Below are 18,418 nucleotides of genomic sequence, written 5' to 3'. Positions count from 1 at the left end.
CTCTGGCAGGGCTGCCCTTTGTCACCGGTTCTGTTCATTATATTTATGACAGGCGGATCGGTGCAGCGGCCGCAGTAATGCGGTCGTTGTATCGGTCTGTCGTGGTGAAGAGAGAGCTCTCGATTTACCAGTCAATCTACGTTCCTACCCTCACCTATGGCCATGAACTTTGGGTCATGACCGAAAGAATAAGATCCCGGATACAAGCGGCCAAAATGAGTTTCCTCCGCAGGGTGACAGGGCGCTCCCTTAGAGATAGGGTGAAGAGCTCTGTCACCCGGGAGGAGCTCGGAGTAGAGCCGCTGCTCCTCCACATCGAGAGGAGCCAGCTGAGGTGGCTCGGGCATCTGTTTCGGATGCCCCTGGGACGCCTCCCTCGGGAGGTGTTCCTGGCATGTCCCGCCGGGAGGAGACCTCGAGGAAGACCCAGGACACGCTGGTGTGACTATGTCACACAGCTGGCCTGGGAACGCCTTGGGATCCTCCCGGAAGAGCTGGAGGCAGTGTCCGGGGAGAGGGAAGTCTGGGTGTCCCTGCTCAGGCAGCTGCCCCCGCGACCCGGCCCCGGATAAGCGGAAGAAAATGGATGGATGAATGGATGGACAACACATAAGTATTAGAATCTTGCATCAGTGTTTCAATTACTGTGTTGCCACCACAGTTAGTATGTATGCGTCTGCATGTGTCTGATCTTACCCTGAGCCCTTATCCTTCTCTGATCGAGTGAGTGTGTTATTTTCGGATGTTTTGCTGACATTGTCGCTTGATTGGCTGGCTTTAAGCCCGGCATCTGCTCCCGCGGCTGGCGGCTCCTTTCTCTTCTTCCTGGCGAAGAACTTTTTAAATGTCTGGAACTTGGACTTTTTCTTTCCTGTGAAGCCAAATGAGAAAAAAAGAGAAAGACAGATTTTTTATAGAAACAGGTTTAATGCCCCTCACAGTTACCTTCTCCTGACAGCACCATCGTGAATCATTACAGCTAACTGCACGTTGTTATATTAATGAGGAAATTACACACACGGCATCTTTACACACAGCCCTCATATGAACTCTATTTGAGCAATTAGCCCTGTGTTGGCTGTAAAGGGTCAGGTAGGCTCCCCAGGAGAGACTACACACCAGGACTTATGTGTGTTTACACAGAGACGTACATGAAGACAGATACACACACACAAACACACACACACGTGTGCTCGTAAACCCTCCCCCCCAGTGAGCCCACCTCCATTAGCGCCGTAGTGGAAAAACTCAACAACTCTTTTATAACTCTTCAAACAGCTACAAACAGCTTTCACTGCTCTCAGTCAGCACGGCGCTCATCCAGAACTTGAAATGCGCAACGGTTGTTTGGTTCTCCATTTAAGTCAAGGAGTCAGTATTTAAAAAAAAATGGCGATGGCAAATCTAATACATGTAAGTGCACATATAACTGTGTACCATGAACACAGGTTGTTTCTTTTTCACAGTTCACCAAATGGCTGTGCAGCGTTTTGATATCTAATAAGCCTTCAAACTCATGGACCTATCACTCAAAATGAACCTCCACAATCTTTTTTTTTATGATTTTCAAATAAAAAAATAGGCAATTCATTTTCTATCTGACTGGTTAGGTGGCTCATTTGCCCCTTAAACTTCATTAATTCAGTGCTGTCATCAGGCTACATCAGAATTTTAATGGGAACGTCATTAGTTTCAAAGGTTTATTTAATATTAATTTTACAAGACCAGGGTTGTGCAATGAAAACACATATTTCAATGATGAAGAGTTTTGGATTAGTCCATGATGAGTCTCACAGCAGCTTCTTCTGTTGTCTGTTGGTACGGCATCGGATGCTTCTGTATCTTTTCCCAGATTGGTAAACAGACTGTGGCTGGGATGGGTGTTATCTTTTAGTATCCTTTGGGCTCTGTGCAGACATCACAGCTCATCAATATAACTGATGCCCTGTAGATGTTATAAAGCTGTCATCGTAGACATATTGGACAACTTTGACCTGCTAGTGAAACTAGAAATCATTGAAGTCAGTAGGAGTCATCCACCAACCAACATTGCCATCAAGTCATGCCATGCAGTGGTGTAGTTAAATACATGCAACAGCTGGTCCTTAAAGGAGAACTTCGGTCGATTTAAACATGCAGCTTCATTGCTCAAGCTACCCTTGACTTGCCAGTACCAAAGACGCGAACACATTTGGTCCAACCATTACAGAGCTCCGTGAACGGAGACTTAGCATTGACAGCTAACAGCATGGGGTCAGAACTTTACACTGTGTTTTAAGCGTCTTAACATGCTCCACATCTCACACCGAATGTTATGCAACAACAGCAGACACCTTAGCACACAGCAGTGTAGCGTGTATGACTCAAAATGAATAAAAAAGTAGTTAAAACAGTGTGTTTGTGCAAGGAGCTACTTACCTGTTTGTTGACATCCGTGTGTTCCGGTAGCTAGACCAAACTAGCATATCCATCGAGTGTGCACTTAACAGGCTTAACAGGCTATTGTAAGGCTCATGGCTCATGGCTCATGACAGGCTGTAACATGGACATGTGAATTATGAACATAAACACGAAAATGCTGGATTATGTTTCCGTCTCCGCCAGTGAGGGAGTAAGTGCACACTCGACGGATTGACTAGTTTTGTCTAGCTACCGGAAGACACGGATGTCAACAAACAGGTAAGTAGCTCCTTGCACAAACACACTGTTTTAACTACTTTTTTATTCATTTTGAGTCATACACGCTACAGTGCTGTGTGCTAAGGTGTCTGCTGTTGTTGCATAACATTCGGTGTGAGATGTGGAGCATGTTAAGACGCCTAAAACACAGTGTAAAGTTCTGACCCCATGCTGTTAGCGTTCAATGCTAAGTCTCCGTTCACGGAGCTCTGTAATGGTTAGACCAAATGTGTTCACGTCTTCGGTACTGGCAAGTCAAGGGTAGCTTGAGCAATGAAGCTGCATGTTTAAATCGACCGAAGTTCTCCTTTAAAGGCAAAGTGCCTCTATTTCAGACCTCAGTCTGGTTACAAGTGTACTACTGTACATAAGTTGTCAAAATATTTTTGTGTCTCAGGAGGGAGCTCTGTGAAATCTGCCCTGCTGGAAAAACCAGCATAGACCAGCACCAAAACCGGCACCAAAACACAACATATGCTGGTCTTGGTCTACGCTGGTTTTTCCCGCAGGATGATAAATGTCCTTGAGGTGATGTCACTTGAATCGGTGTTAGAAAAGATAGCTAAAGATTACAAGTGTGTAAATGAAAACAACCTTTTGTTGCAGACTTTTCAGATATCTGTAGCTCGAGGCCATGTTAGCTGCTATGAGAGTTTTTTTTTTTTTTTTTAGCATAACAACTGCTAGCACACCAGCACAACATAATATGGTGTAACTGAATCTCCGACCAAACTGTCAGATCCTTGCAGTCAAGTTGCAGTGTGGGTAATGTAGGCACCAGATTTCAACAGAGAATAAGAATGCATTGAATAAAGATGAGTTCTCTCTCGCTGCTGCATTCACTGAGTACACCTCTAAAGATGGTCATAGCATCATCTGCCCCTCTACCAGCGCTACAGGACAGTCAACAGTAAAGCTTTACAGCAGCTAGCATTGCATTATTTTGGACCCTAAAGCCTGAATGGGTGTTGTAAATGAGCAATCCAATGCAGACAAAAGTCACAAAAACACTCTTTAAAACTAATTTGGAGCCTTACAAGTCGAGAGATTAACATATATATTATCTCAATGTAGAGACATATGAACCACCAGAGGCTGGAGAGTGTTGAGAAGCAAACACGGGGACAGACAAAAAGGCAAATGAGCTGAGAGAAGAACAAAACAACTGTGATCCAACTATTTGGAGAATTCACCTCCGCGGGCCATAGAAATGCTTCAGAAGAGACTTAAAAAAGACACATTCTTTATACACGAGCTGTGTCATTTTTGTCCTTCACCCTGTGGGGAATCCTTCAGCATTCCTTCTTTTCTCTAAAAATACGCTTTCTGGTTGGAGCTGAATCAAAGCTGAAAAATGTCTGGAATCTAAAGCTGGTACCAGGGCCAGGGTGTTGAAATATCTGGGTCATTTGTTAAAGAACCTGTCACAAAATTAATAGACTTGTTCAACTTCCTTGTTGTATATATATATATACATATATACACAACAAGGAAGTTGAAGTATATATATATATATATATATATATATATATATATATATATATATATATATATATATATATATATATATATATATATATATATATATATATATATATATATATATATACACAAACATAGACATATATACACATATACATAGACATATATATATATATACAAACATAGACATATATACACATATACATAGACATATATACACATATACATAGACACATATCATACATGTATACAATTTTCTTTCTTTTTAATAAGATATTGTGTGTTATAGATAGATTTTAAGACATTAAAAAACATCACACAACACTGACCACAAGTCAAAATCTAATAGCAGCCACATGGAGTGCCAAATGTAGCGCCTGTCACATAATCAGGGAGCATAATGTCCATTTTCATCCAATTCTCTAAAAAAAAAAAACCTTGGCTACAAGTCCTCCTCTCGTCTGTCTGGACCTTGAAGTGAACTACTTGAGGAGCTTCCAACATGCTTTTGACAACACTTCAGAGTCCACTTTGCACTGCCAAGATGAAGAATCAGGGGGAAACACCAGTCGACGGGGTCATTTATTGTGCTATTTTAGGCACAATGCTCTGTTAAGTTAAAGGTCTGCACCCAGAGAGCTGAAAAAGGCCACTGCCTCAATGGAAGGTCAGTGGAGCTTTATGACCTTTGTAGGTCTGAGATAATGTTATTACCTAATATACATTCTTGTAGTTATAAACACAACTATACGTGCGCACTGTGAATAGCATTGTGGGAATTTCAAGGTAGTCTAAGGTCAATATTAGGGGGGACTGAACTCAGCTTTCTCAGTGAGAACATGGTGACCTTTGACAGGAAAACAATGTCATGAGGAGAGCGAGAAAGAGCAGGAGAGGGAACAACAACCAAATGTCTATGGTCATGACGTGGTCATCGTCAGGACAGCTGGGGTGAAAAATCATTGTAGTCGTTTGGTCTCTAAATGTAATGCCATCCTAGTTCTTTTGACACATTCATGTACAACTCGTGTTTTTTCTCCGTTCTGTTATCACCAGTTTGAAGTTAAAAAATTGCACCAATCAAAATGCAGGAATATTCGAATCAGAACCTGATGACAGTTGTCACGCTGCTTGCTCATATTGTCAGGGAACTATCAATCACAACCGTTCAAACCACACACATACAGACCTGACTTTTGGATGTCGGAAATCATGTAGTCTGGAGTGTCAGATTGGGTGTTTTGGTACATTGGCTGACTCATAGCGAAGATGCAGTTTTGCAGTATTACAGTATACAGTATTACCTTGCAGTGCGCTAACAAGTAAAGAAACACATTTCCAGCAGTGTTAGTGATCAACCCTGAGTGATTTAAGCTGTCCGTCTTCTTACAAAACACATTTTTGGGAGGTTTTATTTGCTGTCCAGCTTGGATTCCATTTGTAAAGAAGGAGCTTGTTAGCATAACTTGCCCCTAGTTTAGTATTGGGTCCCCTCAGAGGCCAAAATCTTGTGTCATATCTATTTAAACACGTTCAACACAGAGTGCATTCTGATGCCAATCAGAGGTAAGCTGCCTGTGTGGCACCATCAGTGGGTTAACGCCGACAGATTGAGATGGACATGACTGGTAGCCTCCATGATCTGCGGAGTCACGCCTGACGATCAACAATCCCATAGGAGTCAAGCAGAAGTGACTCACTACACTCAGTACTAATGGTCCACTTCCTGCAACAAATCTAATAAGATTTTCAGTTAAATGACAGGATTAGAAAAAGGACGTTGTCTAAAGCTCAGGGATGAAAAACAGTGTGAACTGTGTTGGACTCATGTTCTCTGACCTCCCAAAGCACTTCTTCCTCCCAGTTCCCATTATATCAGCAGCATATGTGCTATCCATCTGTATAGACTGTCTGTGTGTGTGTGTGTGTGTGTGTGTGTATACATGACTGAGAGATGATGATAGCCTTCTCCGTTCCTTCATTTCCTGCCAACAGCAGCAGGGAGATGTAGATTGTTAAAGCCGGCCTGATCTTCCCTGCTGTGTGTGTGTGTGTGTGTGTGTGTGTGTGTGTGCGTGTGTATGTGTATGTGTGCTGCTGATAAGACGTAGACCTACACATACTGTGATCCACCTTTTTCTGACACCAATATAGTTTGTTATTGCTCTCCCAGTAAGAGCAGGTCCTCAAGAAACCATTCTGACTTTAAAGCACCTGCAGAGTTTAAGATGTTGATACTCTCTTGATATCCTACTGTAGCTGGGAGGCTGAGGACGAGTGCCTTTTGTAGAGGTCGCTTTACATCTTCCCAACAAGAAGTATATCTCAGTAGTTGAAGTGGCAACAGACAACTTTTCACTTGTGATGGCTCCATCCACGTATAGACTGGTTCCCTATTAACCTCGCTTTCACTTTACTATACAGTCTGCAACCAGGATTCGATTTTTCTGAAAACGAAGGTCAAATTATGGCACGGAGCGAGCGCATCTGCGAGTAAAGCAGGAAGAGGCATCGTTCTCCCCGGTCACTATCCCCAGGTAACAGGGCATTCAGCCGATGGAGAGCGCTGGTGTTGTGTCAGAGTCTGTTCCCCTGTTGATATGTGTTTTCCCCTAAATAAATAAGTTTTGCCACAAATAAAGCCTAAAGAACGCAACAACTACACGTTTTGCATGTGTTTGACGTCTGCTTGTATGCACATGACTTTCATGCTGCTGGAACATTTAAAACTTTATTGAGTCCAAACTTGCTCGTGCATCATGAGCCGATAGGTCGAGGTTCCTGGATAAACAAGGTAAGTGTTCCTCAACCTGGTCCTGGATTAAATGATTGATCATGATTCATTTTCACAACATGAATAAAACTCTTAATAGCTGTGCTCACATCAGTCAGAGGCTTTGACATCTACATAAACATGACTATAAAATCAGCCATAAAGGAACATTTTCTCAAACTGTGCACACACGATGATTTTAAAAACTCTGTATTCAAACAAAAACATGTAAGAGCGCGGCATGATTTAATTGGACGTCTAACTTTGCTCATTATAACATATTCACAGTGCCTTTTCTTCACTGAAATCACAACATCTAATCAAACTGTTACCTGAGCACTCTTCCACAACCTCAGCAGGCTCCTGATTGGCCGTCACATCTGGAGGTCCTGATGCCATGGCAGCGCTGTCACTGCTGTGAGACAGAGAGAGAGACGCTGATGAGCAGATCTGCTCCTCAAAACAACATTTGTGCAATAACATGATTAATTGGACTGATTTATACTGTTCGCACAGCGTGGCAGTCCGCTGATAGCTTCTAAAAAAGGTCAAGGTGATGGAGGACGCTCATGACTTCTTGACAACGATGCATACCAGTTTAATCTGGGGGAAAATTAAACAAGCTTACTTATGAACTTCGCAACCCAACAGTATTTCTAAAAATCAATCATTACATTGGTTAATCTTAAATCATATTTTGAGACCCATCTTTAGTGGCTTGCTTTTAGTTGAGCCTTAGGCTGCCACATGTTTTTTGTCAGGTCCCCTCTTAACTTAATTCTAACGTCCTCTAACTGCTAATTTGGTTTTGATTGCATTTCTCATCATTTTCTACTGGATCACTTGGATTTTGATCGTGCATACTTCATTGGAATGCACTTTGGTGTAACTAATGCTGTTTATAAATGTGTTGTATAAATAAACTGACATTAATGAACTTGACTAAAACTGCAGGATGGCTGTTTTATTCCAAAAGATTGGTCTGGATAAACTCTGGACCCCATACTGACCACAGTGTCACAGTGACAGGGTAATTCGTGATTACAAATAATTAATGGTACAGCTACTGTGCTTAAAAACACCTTAATTTGGACAGATTGTTCTTGCTGCTTCGTGATGGCTGGTATGATGATTAATATGAACCAGAATTACGGCGCACCAGTCAAGTGGCTGTTCCAGAACTGCGGCGTTCAATAATGACCAGAACATTTAATGCAGATTATAAGATGTCACAGGGCGCATGGAGGCATAAAAAATGTAATAACCAGTGACATGTGAACTTCAAAGGGCAAATGTATTAAAATAACTGTGAAAATAAATTGCACTTGATGTCTCGGAGCTTGAATATGGAAAGAAAGTCCTGATGTTCACGTGTTGTCTGTCTCTGTGTGTGACCACAGCATGAAAATATCTCTCACACCAAAAACAATATGAAATCTAGAGCGAGAACTAAACAATCTGCCCGGAGGAATTCTCAAAAACAAGAGCACAAATTAGTTTTATTCTCCCTCCAAGCACCTGCTGGGGCTCTGTTACTTTGTGCCTGTATTTACCTTAATCTGCCTCGATCTCCTTACATCACTCATATGCCGTCCTGACCACTTGCAGTGTGATCAGTGTCGCGGGATTACAACGTGATTAGAGTCCCATTTGGGAGTGTCATGACTTCTACTAAAAGTGGCCTGGCATGAGCAGGTTGCGAAATCTGAAATGGCAGACAGAGCAGGTTCATTCTGAAGGATTACACAGTCTTTCTGTAACAAGCTACTGTCTAAAAATCATCTGAACACCTGCTGGGTAAACTGCTAAATGCATTAACGCCGATCAATTTCTACATTCCTTAAGAAGTTGAACACGTGCGGCGTGCCTTTAATATTTCAGGCTAACTTCAGCGCGCTCTTTAAACTTCTTCTAAACTCCAGACTATTATGTTACAGTCAGATCTGAATCCAGTCATCCTTCACTTCAATCCAAACAGCTCCGACAGAGGCATCTCAGCTATGTTTCCAGTGTTGTGCTCAGCTCTGCCATCCACCTATCTCAGCTGCAGCGCTCAGTCTTAGCAACCGCTAACACAAACTCAAACAGACATGAAATCACATTACAGGCTGGCGTCTTGTTATTGCTCTCAGCGTGCAGCGTGCATGGAGGTCATGAAGTACAAGTACAGTATCAGAGAGTCAGTACCGGATACATTTCCATATTGTAATAGTGGTCATGAGTAATCACCATCACTAATAGTTTCGTTTTGAGTTTTTTAATCTCTCGCATCACTTTATTTCTCAGGACTATCGTGAGCCTCGTCCAGCTGACAGGAAGCTGGAGGCCACGTGAGAGTTCGGCTCCAGCGCGTTGAGGCCGTCGGCTGCCCTCTCACACAGACACGCCATTAATTCACCAAGTTCTACATATTCCAGGCTCAAATCTAATTATCTCTGCGCGTTATGTACAAGATTTCCTGTGTAGTTTGGCAGGAAGCTGAGTATTACCGATATGTTTTACAGTGAATAGTGATGGCTGCGTCAACGTGAATGTGGCCTAGATATTTTTCACAGAATCCATGGACGTCATGAGAAAAGACCTGGCGGGAGGAGAGATGGAAATGTTTTTCTGAGGCCAAACTTCATGAAAGTGATTCAGGATCTTTTCATTTACAACAGATGACAATGAGCTTGAAACCATCAAGCCTGCAGAACAGCTGTGACGGGATACTACGAGTCAATACAGATGTGTGATACCACGAAGAGTGGAAACAGGTCTAAAGAACAGCGAAACCTGTCAGTTTTTCCACTGGTCTGAGTGACAGAAATGTATTTCTTATACCCGTGTTGGGGAGTGGATCAGTCCATCGCTTTGGAAATATCTCAACAACTATTGGACGTTTCACCATGACTTTTTGTAGAGACATTCATGGTCTCCTGTAAGTAAATGTGCATTATTCTTAGTGTTGAGCTGTAATTTGCTAATCTCAGCATGCTAACAAGCTAATCTAAGATGGTGACCCTGATAAACCATGGTGACCAACACCAACGTGTGTAAACTACAGCCTCCCAGAGCTGCTAGCACGGGCAGTATTTTTCTAGTGAACTGAAATGAGTAGCTGAGTTGGTGGAGTGTGCGGCCCACGTGCTGCGTCTTTGCCACAGAGGCCCAGGATTTGAATCAGACCTGTGGCCCTGCGCTGCGTGTCAATCCTCCCCACTTTCCCGTCAACTCTTCAAGCTATCCCACCAAAAAAAGGCACTAAACACAAAAATGGAAATTGACCTTTTCCTCAAGATTTCTATAGGAACAGTGACAAGTCCTGTTGATGAAAACCGCAGAGCTTCACAAAGAAGAAAGAATAAAACACAATTCCTTGACACCAAAACTAAATGTCAGACTGTCGTTTACAAAAGGGAAAATGCAGGTTTCACAAAGGCCAAAGAAAATCTATATTACACTTTGGCAATCGTGTCAAAACTTTGTCGTTTTATTGCCCTCTTTCATGTGCCAACTTAAACTAAACTTTATTTCCTGTACATCCAGAACCTCGTTTTTGCTCTATATGCAAAAACTTCAGTCTAATCCCGTATAGAATTACATCAAAAGCAAACATTTAATTAAATGTACACATTTTTGGACAATACACTTGGTAGGAAATGGGAAAAACTAAATGACACAAAAATGAAGAGGGTTGCAGCTATTCCAAAAATGTCACTGTAAAACTGAACATAAAGATAGAGCTGCTATGAATCCATTGAAAAAGGTTTTTCCACCTACAGAGGTACGATTATAGCAGATGTACAAAACTACTCAAATCTAGTAATAGGGCAGACAATGAATATAATGTATGCCTCACATGTCACATAATGATGAACCTAGAATAAAGTCAAGCAGCTAAAAAAAGTGCACTTAACTTAAAGCACTATGGATAAAATCATAACTAAGCTTCCATGTCAACAGACCTTCCTCCGCTACACTATATAAGCTTTAACATGGTAGAGAAATACTGTCATCCCTTTTTAAAAAGACAACCGCGTTTTCCATGTTTGCCGTTGGTGTGAACATGCCGTCTCTCTCTATTAAAGATGCAGCTGGAGAGCCTCTTGTCGACTGTGTTTACAGTGAGTTTGTGTTTTAGAAGCAGACGGAAAATTCCAGAGGGTGTGTTGACGTGCTGAGGGTCTTTCGTCAGTATTGCCATCGCATAAACACGTGCTAGTACCATCGTCCTGACCTTTGTTAAAGTCACCAGGATCATCATCATCATCCCCAGCCTTACCTTTTTAAATCATCGACAGCAGAGAAGGAAACAACTACACTCCAACAGCCTGTAACATCACTTCTTTAATAAACCCTAAACTGTGGCATTAGCATTGTTGCATCAAAAGGCCGTAAACGCTGCAAGTGTCGCTGTTATGAGCTGATAGTGCTGGGCCGATGCATTTCCTGTCTGATGCTACAGGAAGACACTGCAGCCAAAAGTAGCCTACGCTACATAAGAGGCTTAATAACATCTCTAGGAAACAGATACAGATAAACACAGACAATGATAAAGCACAGTGTCTATAATATGAACACAGGAAACAATAAAGTGTCAGGGAGAGAAGAAGAAACAGTCTAAACACCCAATAACACCACAGGACTACATGTTCTCTCAGGTGGGAAAACTGAACATACCATCACAGATGAAGGCAAAAGTATTCACATTATTGAACTGGAAGAGTCTGCTTTACTAAGATAAGGCTTATATCTCATATGGCTCAGTGGAAATATTACAGCTGACACATATCCTAAAGCTGCTTTAAAGGAATAGTCAATTGTGAAATATATAATCTTTTTGTCATTCATGGTGAGAGCTAGGTGAGAAGATCAATACCGCTGTCATGTCTCTGCGTTATGGGGCTGAAGCTCGGAGGTGGTTAGCTTAAATTAGCACAAAGACAGGAAGCAGGAGGAGACAGCTAGCCTAGCTTTGTCTAAAGTTCAAAAATCCACCCACATACAGCTCTTTGAAAATACAAAATCGTGATGTCTCTTTGTTTATTCCAAACACTAACTGAAATATAATGTCATCTTTTCGGCAATTGAGGAGCCTCTGCTATTTGTTTGCCAAAGCCACAGCGTCTAATTGCTGGTCAGTATTGGTTCCAACACAAAACACCCTGTAAAACCACAACATGTCATTATATTGAGGCTATATTGACTCATCCCCCCTGCTGCTAGTCAAAGCTAGGCTCTATCGGCTCAACTAGCTAGCTCAACTTCTTGTTCAACAGAAAGTGGACTGGACTTTTAAAAGGTGCAAGATGTAAGAATATTAGTTGAAACTAGTAGTTCAATAAAAAAATCAACAGAATGTGAATTTGACATTATGGTGTACAGATTATGGTATCTGTACATTGTGTTGCTAGTCATGTTTAACATGCTAACTAGACTAGCCTGAGCCTCTCCAGGTCCAAATCTCCATTGCTGGCAGATTAAACACAGACACTTCTGTGGTGCTTTGATCTCATGGTCAGGACTGCTAGCTGCATGGCTAACTGAGCTAACTAGTTAACGGCAGCTACAGTTGGCAGCAGTTAGCAGTTACTCCCATATGCTGCCCCATTATTTGGTTTTGAGTATGAATCGAACAGAAGGCTAATTGTTACATACTGCACCTTTAAGGGTTACTTAGTGCAGTTCAGGTAAGTTCATACAACACATGTGTCCATCTTTTAAAAACCACTGAAGTTCATGGTCAGACGGTCGGAGGGCAAAATGACTGACCTGTGCCCACTTCCAAAGCCAGCTCCCCAAGGTGACATCCTCCGCTTCATCTATGAGAAAGATGGAGGGATGACGGGGGAAAGAAGAGGGAGCAGGTAAACAGAACGACAGGCAGAAGGACAGATTTGAACAGAGAAGAGGGCAACAAGAAGACAGGGGGACAAAGTGATAGATGAGAGGATGAGGAGGGGACATAAAATAAAGAGCAAGGGGGAGTGAAGGGAGACAGTGAGAAAACAGAGAAGACGGGGACAAATACAAGTCAGAGGGAGGGAAGGGGTCAGAGAGAAGGGTTGTGGGAAAGAGCAGCATGAAAGGAAAGAAGAGTCAGTTAGATAAACAGACGAATATTGGGAAGAAGAGAGGGACAAAAGAGAAAACAGACTTACAGTAAACACATAGGCCTGTCTGTGTACAGCAGGGGTGTAGTTTTCAACCAAAGATGGTAAGAAGCAGTTAGTCGAATTATATTATCACCCTCACTTACTTAAATAAGCAAAGAAATTGCTCAAAAAAGGGCAAAAGCAACAATAAACTCTGATGGAGAAGAGAAAATTAATTTAGTGTAGCTGTCTGGTGCAATGGCCACATCTTCCAATGGAAATCTACAAAAATGATGAGTTATTTTCACATCCCAAAAAATATTTGTAGACAAACTGATTTATGAATAATGAGCGCAGAAAAAAGTAATGTCACCGCAGGCTAACACATGGTTTCAACCTTTGCAATCAGCCAAACAATTTAATCATCCAAAACATTTTAAGCATTTATTTGCAATGGTAAAGAATTTCAGAACCATGAATCTCTGAGCTATTCATGTAAACTTTACCAGGTTTTAATAAGATGGCTGATTGGAAGTGTAGCCTAGATGCCCTCAGGTAATCCACTATTATTGGAAACTGCACTTAATTGCCTGCTCAGAGCTAGCTTATATTGATAAAGTGGAGTTCAAATATTAAATGAAGTGCATGTTGTTACAACCTTTGGATCATGTTTACATTAGCTGCCATACGCCATACATCTGTACAAACTCAACCGATACAGCAGCTCTGTAAATATTCATGACTTTGTTGACAATTTATGTCAACAAAGTAAGAAGCTGTTTATTATTGTGTTTTATATATAGAGCTGCTCTGCCGGGTAGGCAGGACCAAATTATGATTAAAAAGGCTCGGCAGTAACAATTCAAATCCAGTTTGCAATGCACAATACATCCCAATACATCCACTGGTTCATCCATTGATACACAATATGCACCCTGGAATGTATCGTTAGAAACATGGCAACAGGCAGTATTTGTGTACCATAAGCCATCACCAGCTAGACTAGCATTCAGAAGAGCGCATACCTCTGCCAAGGCCCAACAGTCTCCTTTCCTACTCACTCATGGACACCAGCCGCCTGATTATTTCACCCAGATCCCAGATGCATTATTCCCTGAGCAATTAACACAAAATGTAGGAAGATAATAATAATAATAATAATAATGTAGGAAGATCTTGCAATGTTAAAGAAAATTAGAAATGGATTTGACCCTTGCACCCACTAAACTAAAGCTAATGGCAGAGATACATCCTACATACAAATATGTTTTTCTTCTTTTTACATGTAAATGAGCGGGACAGAATACAAAGTCAGAGCTGATAACATCACTTTCAACACAGGACTAGTCCGGACTGAACGGCATCAAAATCACATACAGGCTGCAGCAGTTTGAGGCAAGAGAAGCACAGAGAGAGATTACATGTTCAACTTGTAACAATGCCTGCTTTTATTATACATATCATATTTTCAGCTCACCACAGTTATCTCTCTCTCTCTCCATGTCTCACTTTTGTCTACATTACAAAAAGTGAGAACTTTATCAGATAGATGAAGCCAGCGATGTATTCTATGTCTGAAACAACAGAAACGGTTATCTCAGAAATTGAACAGTGATTAACCAAGTATGATGGATGAACTTAATCAGGCAGTAAAACACCATCTTACAGTTTGCATGTAACATGTAAGCGAGGGTGTGGCGACCTTGTAAATCTAGTCTGTTCAAACTATATTTCACAGTCACAGCATGACCTTTAACAAGCCGGAGCTCCTTCTCTCCTCATATTCTTATATACAAGAGCAACTTACAGTATTTTGTAGCTCAGAGCCTTGTAGCTTGTTATTTCATGAAATGCAAAACCACATCAGCAATCTGGCCCTTAATTACTTATTTTTGTCTAACAATTGTTTTCTTTCCGACCACATTCATATGATATACTTTTTCCATTTTACATTGTTCCCTGACATTTCTCTGGCAGTGGTTTGTAAACTTGGCTTTATTTAAGATACTAATCCTTGTGCAGCACTGCAGTGTAAACACTCTCGGGCACATCATTAGCTTTATTTGGAAGCTAAGAGTGTGTCTGTGCATCACACACACACACACACACACACACACACACACACACACACACACACACACACAAACAAACAAACAAAAAGAGAGAGAGAGTGAGAGTGTCAACCTCATTACATTACAAGAGATTAGCACATACAGGTATCCTGACCAGCAGGGGTCTGTCTTTATTAGCCGGATGAAAAAACCTGATTTAGACCCACTTACAGTGAGCATAACACTTACACACACAAACACACATACACATTTGCCGGCTTACATACGCACAAATAAGTTACAATAACACACACACAAACCTAACTCTCATGCCATCTGCTGTAAAACAGACAACACAAATCAATGAGTTGACTGAACAGTGTCCAGGTCTACACACTAACAACAACCCTCATCTAGGAACCCTGCTGACTAACGAGGGACAAAACTGTACAGATGCAAGTTAAAGGTGCAATATGTAAGAACTGGCGTCCTCTTGTGTTTTGAGTATGAATTTGACAGGACGCCAGCTAGCAGCAGTGCAGCTAGCAATCCAAACTGGGAGCTCGGATTCTCTGGGATGTGCTGTGTTTACATCGCTGGCAGAGCAATTCTGGACCGGTACAGGCCAGGGCAGGCTGGTTAGCTTGCTAACTTCAGTAGATATCTCTGCAACCAATACAATACTTATTATGTCTTCACATCCTGTTGATCACTAGTTATTTTTTAAATGTTATGAATTCTTTCAGAGTCTTACACATTGCACCTTAAAAAAGACATCCAAATAAATATGATCGGTGGCAGAAATGAACGCTGGGCTCTTTGGTTTTAGATGACTGTAACCTGACTTTGTCCACAGGGTTCTTGTCCTTCTGACGTAAAGCAAATCCAATCTCGTTCAGCTTTAATCCCTCAATGGAACCAGTTTTACTCATTGCACCTAAGATAACGGTACTGAGTAATTGGCTCTTGTCAGCACTGACATGCAGATTGTCTGACTGCGACGACTCTGACGATCATACTGAAATGAGCTTTAAATGATCTCTAAATAGTTAACAAACCCCTTCATGATTCTAACATGATCTCCCTCCGTAGATCCTCTTGTCTATCTAAAAGGGATAATCTGATCTAGTAAAGCTTCCATAGTAGCTTCCATATTGGACTTTGAGCTTTTACATCACAAATCCACATCACTCCAGTCCTAATCCTGCTGTACCACCAGCACTAAACTGGGCTAATATGGACCTGATTACATTACTACAGCAATTAGGGTCCACAGAGTAAGAGATTTGCAGTGAATCGGCAGCAGCCGAAGGGCTGAGAGCTTAGAAAGGCACTCATGTACGGTGCACGGCTGCTTTTAACTGAGATATTCTGACATTGTCGAGTAAAACATGGTAAGCACTGAAATCTGACGTCCACCGCTGCAGAGCTTCAGTGCAGGTTAACTGTGACTCGTTCAAGAGACCTTGTAATGCTTTCCTCCTTCGATAACTTGATTAAATTACAGTAACGATTTCACATTAGACTCGTAGAACAAACCCCTCAGCTGTGCTGCTCCACACAGTAAACAGAGAGCCCAACTTAAGTCATGTGAGAGCTGTAAGAGCAGAATGAGCTGAAACTGTTCATGAATGAAAATCTGTTTTCTATCTTCCTTAAAGAAGGGCTACTCACACTCATTGAAGGTTTTTAAACGCTCTGCAAAATCTAGTATCATCTACTGAAATGAATGAAAATCAATACAGTGATTGTTCGGACTCTGCACTGCCAGCTACCCAAGATCCAGTCTCTCATTTCAGTGCAAAGGATCACTGTCAATATATCACCGAGTGGAATCCATGTGGGAAACCTTAAAAAGACCAGTCCCAGACCTATTTCTAAGTGCTTGGCCGGAGAACTAGAGAATCCATTCCCCATGTTTGAGACGCAAATACCAAGTCCTTAAACTTGAATCCCGGCGGAGAACACGGAGATGAGAGGCTGATCGGAGGGAGCACAGATGAATTGGCCGCAGTAATACGATGTTAGTGGATCTATGACGAGCCGCAAGCCTTCAATTTCCACAGAGAAAAGAGAGAGGGATGCCGAAATGAATCAAGAGAGGATTGCGAGGGAGAAGGATTTTTCCAGTCTGCTAAAATGATAAACTGGGCTGAACCGCTGGGTACAGATATAGCTATATAGACAGTTGTCGTGACAACTTCAAAGTGTGTACACAACATAAAGTATGTATGCAATTTGAGGAGGTGTACGTATAAACATTTCCGGCACGTCGTTATAATCATATGTTTAAAACAACCTGAGATTCTTGCTGACCTGCTGGAATAACTTCAGGTTCAAATCAGGTCCAATCTCTGGTGGTCTTTCCCCTCTTTATCTCTACCGTACACACGCTATGATCGTTCAAGGATTAGCATGCTCATGGATTCAACTTCCACCAAGTCACCTCCCCAATCTTGACAACTAGCTGCACAGCTACCTGAGCTAACTAGCTACTGGCAGCTACAGTTAGTAGCAGTTAGCGGTGACTCTGGTGATATTCTGCCCCCTATTTGTTTTTTAATATGAATTTGACAGGTGGCCAACTCTTACATATTGTACCTTTAAGTCACTTTTAGCATTAAGAACACTGACTTCCAGGATTCACATTTACCAACAGTCATGTTACAATCTGCTCACATACGGTCAATAAATAAGTGATTTATCAATACACTACACTTCATACATGTAATTTGCTACAAATTGTGACATAGGGTCCCTTTAAACAACTGTTTAAAAAGGAGACAAAGAGGTTTTGCATCAGTGGACTGGGGAAGTAGGATGTGGTTCATTGGACTATTGATCGCTACACAAAGTCCAGCCTGACTGCTTCCTTGTGCCCTCTTGTCACATGTCTCTCTGCATGTTATCTAATAAAACATTAATGGGGAATAGTGTGTAAAAAAAAAAAGGCAGCATCCTCCCAGGATAAACATCTTTCACTGTACTATTAACTCTATCCCCAGATGTTAAAAGGCTTTAACGTGACTTTTGTTGACGTCTGAGCCATTTCCATTACTTGAAGGAGCTCAATTTGAGCCAAAGGGCCATAAAAGGATATAAGAAATATATAAAGAATGTGGCCAGATAACAGCTCCACAACAACATTTCGTTATTCCCACCTCCCTTCTTTGTCTCTTCACTCGCTTTTACCTCCCGTCTCATTTTCTCACCATCCCTCCTCTCTTTCTTTGTCCATTCCTGTCTCTTGTCCAACCACACATACCTAACTGGGAACACGGCCTTTACAACCGTGGTATTTCCTCTTGACCAGTTCAACTATTCAACGCCTGCACGGTCAGCAGGAGACGGTGACT

General features: G+C 41.7%; 1 protein-coding gene across 4 annotated transcripts in view; it reads right to left on the bottom strand.

Annotated features, from left to right (window-relative positions):
• LOC115568955 (probable serine/threonine-protein kinase kinX) overlaps positions 1-18,418 on the bottom strand; it is a 56,085-nt gene that overhangs the window by 20,838 nt on the left and 16,829 nt on the right. For 2 of the 4 annotated variants that reach the window (XM_030396734.1, XM_030396732.1), the window contains exons 2-4: positions 12,689-12,738; positions 7,267-7,349; positions 697-871 (exon numbers count right to left, since the gene is read on the bottom strand). In XM_030396734.1, the coding sequence (XP_030252594.1) occupies positions 697-871; positions 7,267-7,349; positions 12,689-12,738 (308 nt within the window). The remainder of the gene's footprint in view (positions 1-696; positions 872-7,266; positions 7,350-12,688; positions 12,739-18,418) is intronic. The other 2 variants (XM_030396733.1, XM_030396735.1) reach the window with 1 other exon arrangement.

Source organism: Sparus aurata, chromosome 18 (genome assembly GCF_900880675.1).
Source record: "Sparus aurata chromosome 18, fSpaAur1.1, whole genome shotgun sequence".
Classification (NCBI taxonomy): Eukaryota; Metazoa; Chordata; class Actinopteri; order Spariformes; family Sparidae; genus Sparus; species Sparus aurata.
This window is presented reverse-complemented; position numbering and strand designations above follow the sequence as displayed.